The 12,989-nt window shown below is 45.4% G+C and overlaps 1 protein-coding gene across 1 annotated transcript in view; it reads left to right on the top strand.

Annotated features, from left to right (window-relative positions):
* The window catches only part of Eif5b (eukaryotic translation initiation factor 5B), a 39,363-nt gene extending 28,239 nt beyond the window's left edge, over positions 1-11,124 (top strand). Inside the window, exons 15-16 of the mRNA XM_076786328.1 lie at positions 3,447-3,608; positions 10,821-11,124. Coding sequence (XP_076642443.1) covers positions 3,447-3,608; positions 10,821-10,928 — 270 coding nt within the window. The 3' untranslated portion in view covers positions 10,929-11,124. The remainder of the gene's footprint in view (positions 1-3,446; positions 3,609-10,820) is intronic.
* The last annotated feature ends 1,865 nt before the right edge of the window (positions 11,125-12,989 follow it).

The following is a 12,989-nucleotide window of genomic DNA, read 5'->3' as shown; positions in this document are numbered from 1 at the left end:
TGGGTGTTTTACAATGAATTTTTACGTTGATATATTCATTGTCCTAAACTTGATTAGGATCTGTAAGATGCAAGAAAGTTGGAGGATTACTTAGTATCATACATTTAATTTTTTGCAATTTTTACTTCGTTAAATAACACTTTGATTTTATGGAATTTTTGGGGTTTCTAGTTGGGCGTTCAAAGTATTAAGACCCGTCTTGGCCTTGATTCGACGGGTCTTAACACTTTATCTACCGGAAGCCTATTAATCGGCTTTTCAATAATTGTGCTATACCAAGTGGGGGCTTACAAATCATCTTTTACACAATAATTCCAAACGAAATTATTATATTACGCTATTGAGGGTGAGTTGCTGGTTCATGATAGAAGTTTCTGATGCTCTAGAAGGAACTATTTAAAAAATCCTCATCCATGGGCCACAGACTTCCAAATTTATGGAATAATCGGCCCGAAGATAATGTGTTAAGTCTGTGACTAAACTTGTCACATTTTTTGCTCTTTATTATCGATATTATGAATTCTGACGCCAGAAACGTGCTTCAAGTTTTTCGCTTTATTTCGCAGAGAATCATGACAAAATACAGAATTTGTAGCTGGAGATATTTTCTAGTGCGCGCTGGTCTCGACTTCATCCAGAAAACTCATCCAATGGCATAAAAATGCTTGGATTCCACGGCATGCACATCGTCTATTGTTAGCCTACTTCTAACGCTTATATTACCAAATATCTGCATAATCTCGACAGCTCCTGACCAGCGCGTGCTAGATTGAACCCTCCTCTTTCGAACGAGCCCTTTCCAAGCGAAAAATATTCTCATATAAGAACGAAAAGTTGAGGCACGTAAAACCATTTTTCGCTTATTTTTGTCGGTAACGTGGTCACTCTACCTTATCGCGAATCTGTCTTGGCCCGAGTCTTGGCTCGTAAGGTTGCTCCGTTCCCGTGGACAATCGCGTTCCTCGATCCTCGATAAAAAGCGACTCTCGAGGCTACGGCGGCTCCATCGAAGCCAACGATTCCCCGTTATCGCGCTCGTCACGCTCCATCTCTCGTCACCGGCTACCTCGACGCCAACTCGTTCGATATTTCGATCGATATCCCGTGAGCCACGCGCGGTACTCGCTCGAACGTCTCGTTATCGTCACCGACGCGAAAATTCGTTTTCGCGAGCGCAGATCGGTCCGGATCGGGTCGAACAACCAGGCTTCGTCCCCTTAATAAAATTCCCCGACGAGACTAATTAAATCGCAGGAAGCGAATATGTTTCTGCGCCCCGTGGAGCGATCGCTTCCGGACGGGAAGTGCGCGGCTAATCACCGGATATATCGGGCGACAAACGTCGGTATTAATCAGCGGCGCAGTTCGCTAACGGTGCCGCGTATCAGCTCGCCGCCGCGCCGCCGCACGATACACGCTCGAGAGCAGCGATAACGCGGCCGGGTAGCGAGCAAACATTTGCGAGAAAACGCGGTTCGCAACGATCGACGTGCGACAATCGTGGTACGCTTTGCTTCTCGCGCAAAAATATCGACTCGTCGCACGAAAAACACCGGATTCCCTCCAATTCGATATTTCAATCGAGTTTAACGGACCAATGCCGCCACATAAGCGGCGTGGCACTTTTACTTACTGGGCCCAATGCCGCGTATATGGCGCCAAAAATGAAAAAATAAAATATAAATATTTTCCTTTCTATACTCGATATAAAAATGTTGAGTCCACAGTTTCTCCTCGTATGAAAAATAGTTTGGACCTGCTGGGAAGTAAACTTGAAATACTTCCGGACCGTTAAGGGTTAAACTTGTTAGAATATTCGTAGGAAGCTTGCTGAAAGATAAGTCGACGCGTTCTATAAATTTTCTTTGAAATCTTCGCCTGTCAGCCTTTTCGGAAGTCTGACTTTTCAAGCCGAAGCGGTTTCGTTTATTCAAATTTGAGCAGTCGAATATTTTCACGAGCGATCCTAGGTCTGGAAAGCGTTCGATCCGACTGAGAGGCGACGAAAATCAGAGATCGCACTGTAAAAAGCAACGGGTCGCGAAGGATGGGGCGAGCAGGCAGGAAGGACGCAGCCGCGCCTGGAGGACGGAGGAACAGGGCTCGGATTGCTCGGAGCGAGAAGGATCGGCCGTGTGTGGGCATATTGCTCTTTCGGCGTGGGATTCGGCCAGGGACCGAGCATATTCGACCGGTCATTGTCCATCGATCGGCGCGGAGCAGCACAGAACAGCGCGTTTCTGCGTGGCTTACTCTGCTTTTGCTTTTTCTTTCGGCTAGGTTCGCCGAGTTTCGGCCGAGATCCTCCGGGAATCGCCTAGCTCTGCGCCGACGACGCGCGACGATCTTTTCGACGGCAAAGTCTCCTACCATTAACAGAAATCGATATTCCTTCTCTGTTTCTGCGTGGAGTCGCAGAGCAGCCCTCTTTGCTTCTACTTTTCATTGTCATTCGAACAGTTGGCATTCGTGGGACGTCCGAAAGATTTCTCAACGATGTCGGCGTTTGTGGCGATCGTCGAAAAGCTTGGGACCCACGGACCGTGGGCCCATGGCCCCGCTGCCTGCTAGGTCTATCTACGCGTTCGAGTCGGGGCCTGACTACGCGTAATGCTCAGGTACTCGGTTTTCTCCTGACTTCCGGTCGCGGAAAGGAGGAAAGGAATGCATAGGCGGAGCTATGCCCACGCAAAGAGACACCCCGATCGCTGCGCACGAGACGCGTTCTACTCAATGGGAATTCTATCCCGATGGATCTTCGTTTTTCTTCGGTTTTCGATCCTCGTCCAGGATCCGTCGGATCTTGTCGTTGGTGAATTTCGGAAAAGCGAAATTCGTCGTAGCGTGGAAGAGTTACGGCGATTTGTAGCGTGTTGCCGACGTCCGGTGTTCGATTCGATGAAACGTCTCGTTGGATCGATTACCGGGAACGATGATCCAACAACTTCTGTCTCAAATTACGGGTCTATTTGCATTCGAAACGCTACGCCGAAAATCCTTGAGGATGTAATTGCATGCAAATTAGCCTACATCGCGACACGATCGTTAGCCCGTCGGACAGCCGATTTGTCATCCGATGCTTGTTTCGAAATCCATTAATTATTAGGTTGTAACGCGGATACAAACGTGTTCCGATTCCGAGAATTGTCTTATGCCACGGTGCAGACAAAACCGCGATCAACGGCAGGCCGTTTCTTGTCGGAGATTGTATTGCTTTTACTATATGTTCGATCCAATGTACCCACGCGAGGGTCTGATTATACTAGTCAAGTCAGACACTGAGGTCAGTATCTAGACAGAATGTTTGCCGGCTGTTTTTGTTATCTAGCGTTCATAGACCCCCAGCGTTTGACCTGCCTAGTATAATCTGACCCTAATTCCCATAGACAGTCTAGAATGCGTAGATTCCTGCTGGTTAATTTCGCGTGGTTTCGTTGTTGTTGCAGTTCCTCGAATTGGGCATGGTCACCAGTATAGAGTACAATCACAAGTCCGTCGAGTCTGCGAGGAAGGGTCAAGAGGTGTGCGTGAAGATCGAGCCGATACCCGGAGAAGCGCCGAAAATGTATGGCCGTCATTTCGACGAGAAGGACTTCGTCATCAGCAAGGTAAGCTTGTGTCGTCAACGATCGTTGGGAAGAGGCTGATCTCATTTCCTGGTTGACTCTTTGAGTCACCGGAATTGTCGTTTTCCTCTTCTTCTTCGTTGCACCGGCTAGACCAGCCTTCTAGCTAGACTATCTCGAACATCGAAACCTCCGAACGAGGTGGAATCGAGAAAATCAAATACACCTTGTCGCCCGCGCGTTCGCTCGGTGCAAACTATGATCTAATCGGTCGCGCTCGATAAGGCCGTTCGAACGCGAAATAAAAGGGCACCCGAAGGAAAGGACGGGACAGGAAAGGAAAAAGGGGAGCGGGGAAGCAAGAGAGCAGGGTTCGGAGTTCCGTTGGAAGAGGCAGCTGCTCCGAAGGAATCCGATCGACAGGTGGTCCCAGCGGACTTTGACGAAATTCCGGCAAAGAACGACGTGCCTTCGGCGAGCCTCGGCCTTTCGTTTTCTTTCGCTCGATTCTTTCGCGTTACTTCGGAATTTCATCAAAATCAGTGGCAAGCGAGACGGAAACGATCCTTATTAGTATGCGAGACTCTGGTCGAAAAAGGAAGATGCACATCCGGCAGCGATCAGCCGTCCACCATCGACTTCCGCTCTTCGCAGAACCTCCGTTCCTTTCTTGCCACTCCTCCTCCTTCTCTTCTTCCTTTCCTCTTTGCCGCGCCATTCCGCTCCGCTCCTCCCAACTCCTCGCCTCTCCTCTCCTCTCCTCTCCTCGCCGTACCGTGACTCGCGTTGCCCTCGCATCGTTTCTTTCTTTTCCGTCTTCCGGTTCGAATATCGACTGCGAATCGATCGATCGAATACACACCGTCGCGAACACGAGAAACAGGACTCTCTTACGGTTGGTTTTTGGCTCTTGAATTAGTGAAATGTAGAACAGTGAACATTTCGGAGTAATTAACACGTTAACTGCCACGTCGGTCAATGAACGACCGACAGTGATTTTTGACTGGGTTTAGAAATTCATTTTTATTATAAGATATCCAGATTAACCTTACGGTTGGTTTTCGGCTATTAAATTAGTGAAATGTAGAACAGTGAACATTTCGGAGTAATTAACACGTTAACTGGTACGTCGGTCAATGAATGACCGACAGTGATTTTTGACTGGCTTTAGAAATTCATTTTTATTATAAGATATCAAGATAAACGGAATTTTATTGGAGTCTTTCGAATTCAAACGACTTAAGACAGCATCCCCTATAATACATTTTAAATTTCTAGTTTTGGTTTCATTAATTGAATTACTCTGATTTTGTAAGAATCTCAGGGGTTGATATTTGGCACTTAACGTGTTAATAAACACTGCTCTGATGTTTTCGACTTGTTAAAATTATTAGGAGAGGAAATACGATCTCATTCGCACCGATTGCTCGAGGTAATTCCAATTATCAACGATCCGATCGCGCGATAATCACCGATGGCCGATCGGCTCGCGTTTAGCTCCGTTCGGCGCGGACTTCGGTGCGCCGATCTGCATTTTCCGGTGTTGCACGTACATCGCGGGACCAGTTATTCGTTGCTGCACCGCTCGGTAGAGACGGGTTCGAGTGTTTCGCGAACACGCTCGAGCGTCGATCGATTATCCCGTGTACACGTTGTTTCGGTATTGTTTCGTTTGATCGATTACAGGATTGTTTCAACTTCGACCTTGGACAAATAAGCTACCGTTCAGCGTGGTCGATTTTTCTTTTATTCAACAACGAACGCATTCTATTTCCTGTAGAATTGATTAATCGAAACGTTCGGGGAATCGGTTCGTCGTTCCTACGAGACTAATTTGGAATTGTACGTTGTCGGATCGAGCTTCGATCCATCGCTACCGATTGGTCTGCGCTCTCGCGGTGGCGGTGGCGGTGTGGCGGGTTTCTGTGCCGGCGCAGCTCGGCTCGTTGGGACCGGAAGTCGTCGTTACCGTTTGCTTCGTGGAATCGATTCTCCGGAATCACCTTGTTCCCACGATGATTTGTGGAGCGACGATTTCGCGCGTAGTCCGCGAACGCCCGCGTCACTCCTCCCCCGAAACCCCTCGTTTCCTTTTCCTTTACCCTTTCCTTTCCCTTCCTTCAGGGATTCCGGGACGTGGCTTTCCGCTAGCCTAACTTTAGACGACAGTCACTGTTCTCGAGCGAGCAGGCTTCTGCTCGGTGTTCGTCAAGCGGACGGCTTGATCTCGATCGAGGAGAGCGGTCCTTTGACGTTGGAACTACCGTGCATCGAGAACGCTCGTTAATACCGTCTCCCAGCATAAGATGCATCCAAAATTTACACTATTCAACGCGTCACTTCCGGACCAACTGTCTTCGCCGTCCAAATTTTCGAGCGTTGTTGCCCATGAATGTTTCCGAAGTTTCGAACGTCGGATCGTCTTTCGACAGTAGTTCCGTTGTTGAGATTCATTCGATTCGCCGTACCGCTGAGGTTAAAAGGGCTAGGAGGAGAACGCCCTTTTCTGGGATTCGGGCTATTTAAGGTGATTCGGTACTTCCGCGGAGGAAGGGAAAAGGAAGCATCGGTTCGGGATTCGGATAGCTCTCGGGCCCGAACACCGCGGTGCTTGGCTAATTTTAGGTGACACGGCGGAAGAATATTCGGAGGCGCTTAGAGGTCAACAAGGTCCGCCTTTTGGGACACTTCGGTGGCTGGTAGTCTGTTTTTCCAGGGAAGAGTCACGCCTCCGGATGGAATTCTTTACGAGAAACGAGTTTATTCGAACTTATTCGAAACGTGAAAATATTGTTTCTTCCATCGGGAAGTTGTCTTTGCATTCCAGAGAAGCGAAGAGTATAAACGCGAGATTCGTAGTCTAGCTGCATATTACGATCGTTCGTGCAGCTTTCGAAAAGAAAAACAGGCTATAGCGGCCGAGGTGTATCGAACCCTGAACGTCGGCTATAGCGAAGCGTCTGGCAGCATTTCGACGAGGAGGACCTTTCGATGGTCGTGCAATGTTGCGCAAATAGAGAACCGAGCGACGAGAGAGAGAGAAAGAGAGAGAGACGCGCGGAGACAGACAGTCGGAAAAAGATGGCCAGAAGTGATCGAGAGGAAGAGAGGCGAGAGACAAAGAATTATATGGAGCTAGAGATGTGTGAAGCTGCTCTATGCGTGTGTGCGCGCCTGAGTGAGAGAGAGGGGGGGGGGGAAAGGCTAGGAGGAAGGGAACGTGGAGGAAAAGGAAAGAGAGAGAAAGATACAGAGAGGAGAGGAGAGGGAGAAGTAGCAGGGGCGTGGCGGGAGGCAGGCGTCCTCAATAGCCGCGTAAAACCACCATTGTGACCGATCCATGAATGAAACGGGACTTCCGGCCGGGAGTGGGGGCGGAAACAGTTGTAAAGCGTTACGTTAGTGAATGGACCGTGTGCGCGAGCATGCGCCTGTCCTCGCAAAAACCGATTCAAGGAAATTATTCCTAGACGAGGAGGACAACAACGACGACGACGACAACGACGACGATCGATGTACGCGAGCGAGCTCGAGAGCTGACGCGTCAACGACTCGCCTCTGTCCGTGAAATTTCGCGAACCGGCCCTGTCCAGATCCGCCTACAATTCTTCGTTGCTTTCGCAACCGCGATACATTTGTCTCGGCTCTCCGATTAACTCCGGCGTCCAAACGACCAATCTGCTCGTTTCTGCCAGTCCACAGGCGCGTCCTCCATGTGCTAGATATTCCGTGACCAATGTTTCACCGTTAGAGTAAATTGGCGTATACGTGGACAAGCGATAGATACACATTTTCCATAGGTTCTGGGAAATCGTTGTAGCCTGCGATAGGGATCTTAAGGCGAGCTAACAGATCCTAACGAGACTGTTGACATCGAATATACAGTGGCTCACGAAAGTATTCGAACGCTTACGTTTACAAATTTTAATGAATAAAATAAGATGTACTAAACTAATCTGTATAGAACAATTTGGTATCTATAGTAAGGGGGAAGTCTCAAGATTATGTCAGTAAAATTTGAAAAGGATTCAACAACGTAGGCAGAAGTTATGATATATTTATTAGAAACACGCATAATACGTGACTCACAAAAATATTCGAACGCTACATATATTATTACATTATTTAATGTTAATATTTTGTTGGACCACCTTTCGCAGTATAACAATGTGTCTCAATCGACGTTCTATACTATAAATCAATGATTTTGTAAAAGTACACTCAATGGAATTCTATACTTCTATGATTTTTTGTTTCAATACCTCCTTTGAAGTTATTTGATATTTATTTAATCTTTTTCCGATTTCAGCTCATAACTTTTCAATTGGATTTATGTCTGGACTTTGCGGTGGAGTAGTTAACATATGTGGTGTGTTACATATGATCCATTCTTTCACAATTCCTGCAGTATGCTTGGGATTGTTATCTTGTTGGAAGTGGAAGTCTTCCAATAATCCTAATTTACGGGCACTTTCATTAAGGTTGTTCCTTAAAATATTTAAATACTTATATTTATCGAGTATTCCATCAATGAATACCAAATTTCCGGTACCACTTGCTGCCATGCACCCCACACCATAACCGATCCACCTCCGTGTTTCACTGTTTGGTGTACATTTTTAATTTCCAATTCCGTATTTGGTTTTCTCGAAATATAATTTTGACCATCTGAGGCAAAGATGTTAAATTTAGACTCATCCGAAAAGATGACTTTATCCCAGAAAAAATGATCTTTATTGAGATATGCTTTTGCAAAAGCCAGTCTTTTTTTCGATTTACCGCATTAATATATGGCTTCTTTCGTGGTACACTGCCATGAAAATCATTATTTCGTAAGATTCGTCGACATCATTCGGGATGAACTTCTTTATGAAACATATCAGCTGCCATATTTGTGAGTTTAGGAGCGGATATAGTAGGATCTTTTTTATTTCGCGAATGATAATTTTCTGTTCTCTTTCAGTTAATTTCTTTCGTCGACCTGATCGAGGATTGTTCGCAGTTGTTCCTTCATTTTTTGATTTTTGAATAATATAGTGTATTGTAGACTGTATTCTGTTTATAATTTCTGCAATCTCGTTATATGATTTTCCATCCTTATGCAATCGAAGTATCATTTCTCTTTCACACTTTTGTGTTTCTGACTATTTAGTCTTCATTTAAACTACTATTGTGCACAGTTCTACGTTGCTGTTACGGAAACGATGCCTTAACATCAACTGAACGTACCAATGTTTTCATTTAGTAGTAATGTGTACATTCCTTTCTAAAAAAGATGAAAACATATCAACAGCGTTACAGCGTTCGAATACTTTTGTGAGTCACTTATTACGCGTGTTTCTAATAAATATATCATAACTTCTGCCTACGCTGTTGAATCCTTTTCAAATTTTACTGACACAATCTTGAGATTTCCCCCTTACTACAGATACCAAATTGTTCTATACAGATTAGTTTAGTACATCTTATTTTATTCAATAAAACTTGTAAACGTAAGCGTTCGAATACTTTCGTGAGCCACTGTACATACATTAGAAATAGGTTTCGAATCCAGCTGAACAGTTTCGAATGTTTCGTGAGCGCTTCGGAAAAAGGAAATCAACGCTTTCAAGCGGATTCGTACCGAATCAAGATAGGTTCGAATTCTTTGTAAATATTTTGAGGAACGCAAGTGGTATTTCCAAGTATGCTCCGGCTGAGCAGATTTGAAAATTTCATGAGTAGACACGTGGAATGTAGTCACAAAAGATTCGAACTACAATGACTCCCATTAATATTCTGATGCTTTTAATAATCGTATATCTTTGTTAATATTGGATCATACGACTTGGATTTTTTAAAAAGAAGTTAGCACCATTGGTTGCTACATAAAGTGAAAAAAAGTTTTCACAAAAATTGCAATTGGTCGAAATTGCAGAGAAAATACTAAAAGTTGTATTTTGAAACTTTTTTATGTGGATTTACATTGAAAATTCAGAAAGTACGATTTGTATTGAATTTCATCGAAATCGGTCAACGTTGCAATGAGCTGTAGATGCTTCAAAATGATCACATAAGGGCGAAATTCCCTGACAAGGCCAAAATTCTGCGACTTTCAACCTTAACCTTTCATCGTTAAACGTTTGTAGCTTATTGGAACGTTGACCGATTTAGATGAAATATTCAGAAGATGTGTAACTGATACAGATCTACAAAACATACTTTTTAAATTTTTAATACGAGGCCGCATAAAATTGTTTTAAAATACAGCTTTTAGTACTTTCTTTGTAATTTCGACCAATTGCAATTTTAATCAAACATTTTTCACGTTATGTAGAGATCTAATTGTTCTAACTTCTCAAAAAAATTCCAGTAGTTCAATATTGGCAAAGATATGCGATTTTTAAAAGCGTCCGAATATTAGTGGGAGTCACTATCTATACATACTAGTTAGGGGTGTGCGAGAGCGATGGTCGGGGCGAGTTGGGTTCCCGAAAATTTCGAGATTCCCAAAAGAATCGGGTTTGCCGAAAATTTCGAGAATATAACATATGACACTCTTGAAAATAATTCGTGATGGACAGCAATCTTTCAATTTACAATAAATAATCATACTTATTATTTATTTCTGCCCCATTCTTATTCCATATATTCCGAATTGTATACATTTATAATAATTAATTAAATAAGTAAAAAGTAAAATAACATAATTTGGCGAAAACACCTACAATAAAAAAGTCCAAAATCATGAATGTATTCATTAAAACGAATATAAATGGTTAGTGGGTTCTCGGAATTTTCGGAAATCACGATTCTTTGGGGAATCCCGACTTTTTTCGGGAATGCCGATAAATACGTGAATTCCGACTTTTTCGAGAATCCCGAAATTGTCGGGTGCCCGTCCCGAATCCGAAAAAATTTCTCGTACACCCCTATTACTAGTACGTTTTCGAACCAACAGGCACTCGTTCTAGAATTCGAAACCAGCTTGTGTACAAATGATTACACAGAAAGCACACCGTTTAAACTTTTTTGTGTTCGAGTAGCGATCGAGACCTGTAGAACGAAGCACGATCACCGAAATTGACTTGAATTCGTAAGTGCACATCGAACTTAATCCCATCCCTAACCGACGACACCTACGATCTCTGACACAGTCCGAACGTGAAAGCGTGAAAGCGTGAAAGCGATCGTGATCTCGATCCTTCTGCCGGTAGACGGCTGTCCGAGTACCGAAAGAGACGTTGTTCCATGATTTTTGTTGTCCTGTTACAGATCAGCAGACAGAGCATAGACGCGTGCAAGGAGTACTTCCGGGACGACCTGGTGAAAACAGATTGGCAGCTGATGGTGGAACTGAAGAAGCTCTTCCAGATACTCTAGGATCGGTTGTCGCGTGGGTACCTTGAGGATACACCGGTGCGGTGGATTGATCGGCCACCAGACGGAACCTCGGCGAGGTGGTCCACGATCCGCGATCCGCAAACGACACAAGCCCCCGCGAACCTCCTTGGATCCGTGTCCGATCGTTGTTGTCGATCGTTTCCCCGAATTGTAATATATACGTCGAACTTTCTGATCTCTGTGTCGTTTGTCTTTGATATCCGCCGATCGATCGCGCGCGAGTGCTTCGCCCCGCGATTGATCCCCCGAAATGGACGGTTCTCGTCTATCTCGGATTATTTTCCTCAATGGCGCGCGCATAACGACAGAAAATCCGTTCGATTCGAGAATAGCACAAACAATCGTTTTATTAGTATGCTTTTCCTTTTAATATTTCGACTACAATCGTGTTACGGTTAGCTCGATCGAGACGGTCGAAGCGGTCGTGAACACACGCGCGCACGCGTGCCCGTAACCACAACCGTATACGCCTAGAAGCCGTGAAAAGGAACCGGGAGGAACGAATATACGGATCGTTCCGTCATCGGTAATTAGTCGATGCGCATCCGTTCTGCGGATCTGCTCGCCCCGAGGTAAACCAAGGTACGCGTTGATTGGTCATTTTAATTGGTACACGCATTAGTCGCGGTATCATTGTTCCGCGGGTATTCGGCCAGGGCGAACGACCCGTGGACGCGACTCGACAAACCGGCGCTCTCGACTCGTTGTCCCATCCCTTTTCGTCGAGTTCCTTCGTCCGTTCGTTCGCCACAGAATCCCGATTCTTTCGAAGCGACTCGCAAACCCCGAGCTCCACGATTAGAACCGGTTTACCCGTCGCGTTCATGCCGGAGCCCAAGCTCGTTTTTCTTAGCCGCGCGAAAATTTATGAAATCGTCTTCCGGTGCAACCATGCCATCTCCCCAGAACTCTACAAGGGGCCGTCGAGTCCTCGAAGAGCTTTTATCGATACCACGACCGACGGCGTCGATCTACCAGCCCCGTGTTCGGTCCTGATCCAAATTGAAAAAACGCCGCGTTGATCCAAGTTCGTTGCAGTTGCAATTGTTCGGGTACTGTCAGGTCCCGGTTGGTCTCTTGAGTAGACTTTCAAATTGATCTCTGAAGCGACGATCGAGGAAAGAAAATTAATTGAAATAATATTAAAATAAGAAGAAACGAACACGCGTAAAATTGTCCGCGGGAATTTCGGACGAAGGAATCGACGACAAAACCGGCCCGCCCGTTGTTCCACCTCGATCAACGATGCCGATACCTCGTCGAAGAATTATTTTTTCTAATCGCCACGCCTGAGACTTAAACGGAATCGCGGGAGCAAAGAGCAGCTTTCGGTCGACAGCGCTTCCAGAGCTTCGCAGTGCTTCAACGTGGACAGGCCACGAGCTCGAGCACCACGATTTCTATGAAACTTTCCGTCATCGTACGAAGCGATTCTATGTACAGGGTGTCCGTGCACGATCGCTGTGTCCGAATAAGCATCACGCATTTTACACGGTCTGCCGAAAGATCGAACAAGAATTTGTTTTCGCTAAAGTCTTCTTGTACCGTATGTTATTATCGATCGTTCGTGGACATCCTGTTCGCTACACGGAGCGTGACGTTAGAACGCGAGAAGTTTCAGAGATTTTTCTAACGCCAGAGTGCTGAAACGAAAGAGATCTCTGTACGCGTCGCAGGTTGGAGTACATCAAAACACATCGGTACGGTTGAATTTTCCTTGGAGGAATGCTCGAGGCTCGATCCTACGGTTTAAACACGCTTCGACGAATCTGGAACACGGTGGAGGTTTTTTGTTTTATCGTAGCCGCTTCGATAGTCCTGCGCGATAATCGGACACTGCAGATGTTTACGCAAATATAGATTTCTACGGACCAATTTACAGAAACTACAATCGAGCAGACATTTGTTGACAATATTTCAAGTTTGATTCGAGCTCTGCAGAGAGAAACAAAACCGAACGCACCTCGTTGATCCTTTACGCTACCGCGCACGATCTCGTCTCGAGGACGAACTCTTTCGAGCTCCGAAAGTTCTCTGAGC

This window comes from Halictus rubicundus, chromosome 4 (genome assembly GCF_050948215.1).
Source record: "Halictus rubicundus isolate RS-2024b chromosome 4, iyHalRubi1_principal, whole genome shotgun sequence".
In the NCBI taxonomy this organism is placed as follows: Eukaryota; Metazoa; Arthropoda; class Insecta; order Hymenoptera; family Halictidae; genus Halictus; species Halictus rubicundus.
Note: the sequence above shows the minus strand (reverse complement) of the source record. Positions and strands in the feature narration are given on the sequence as shown.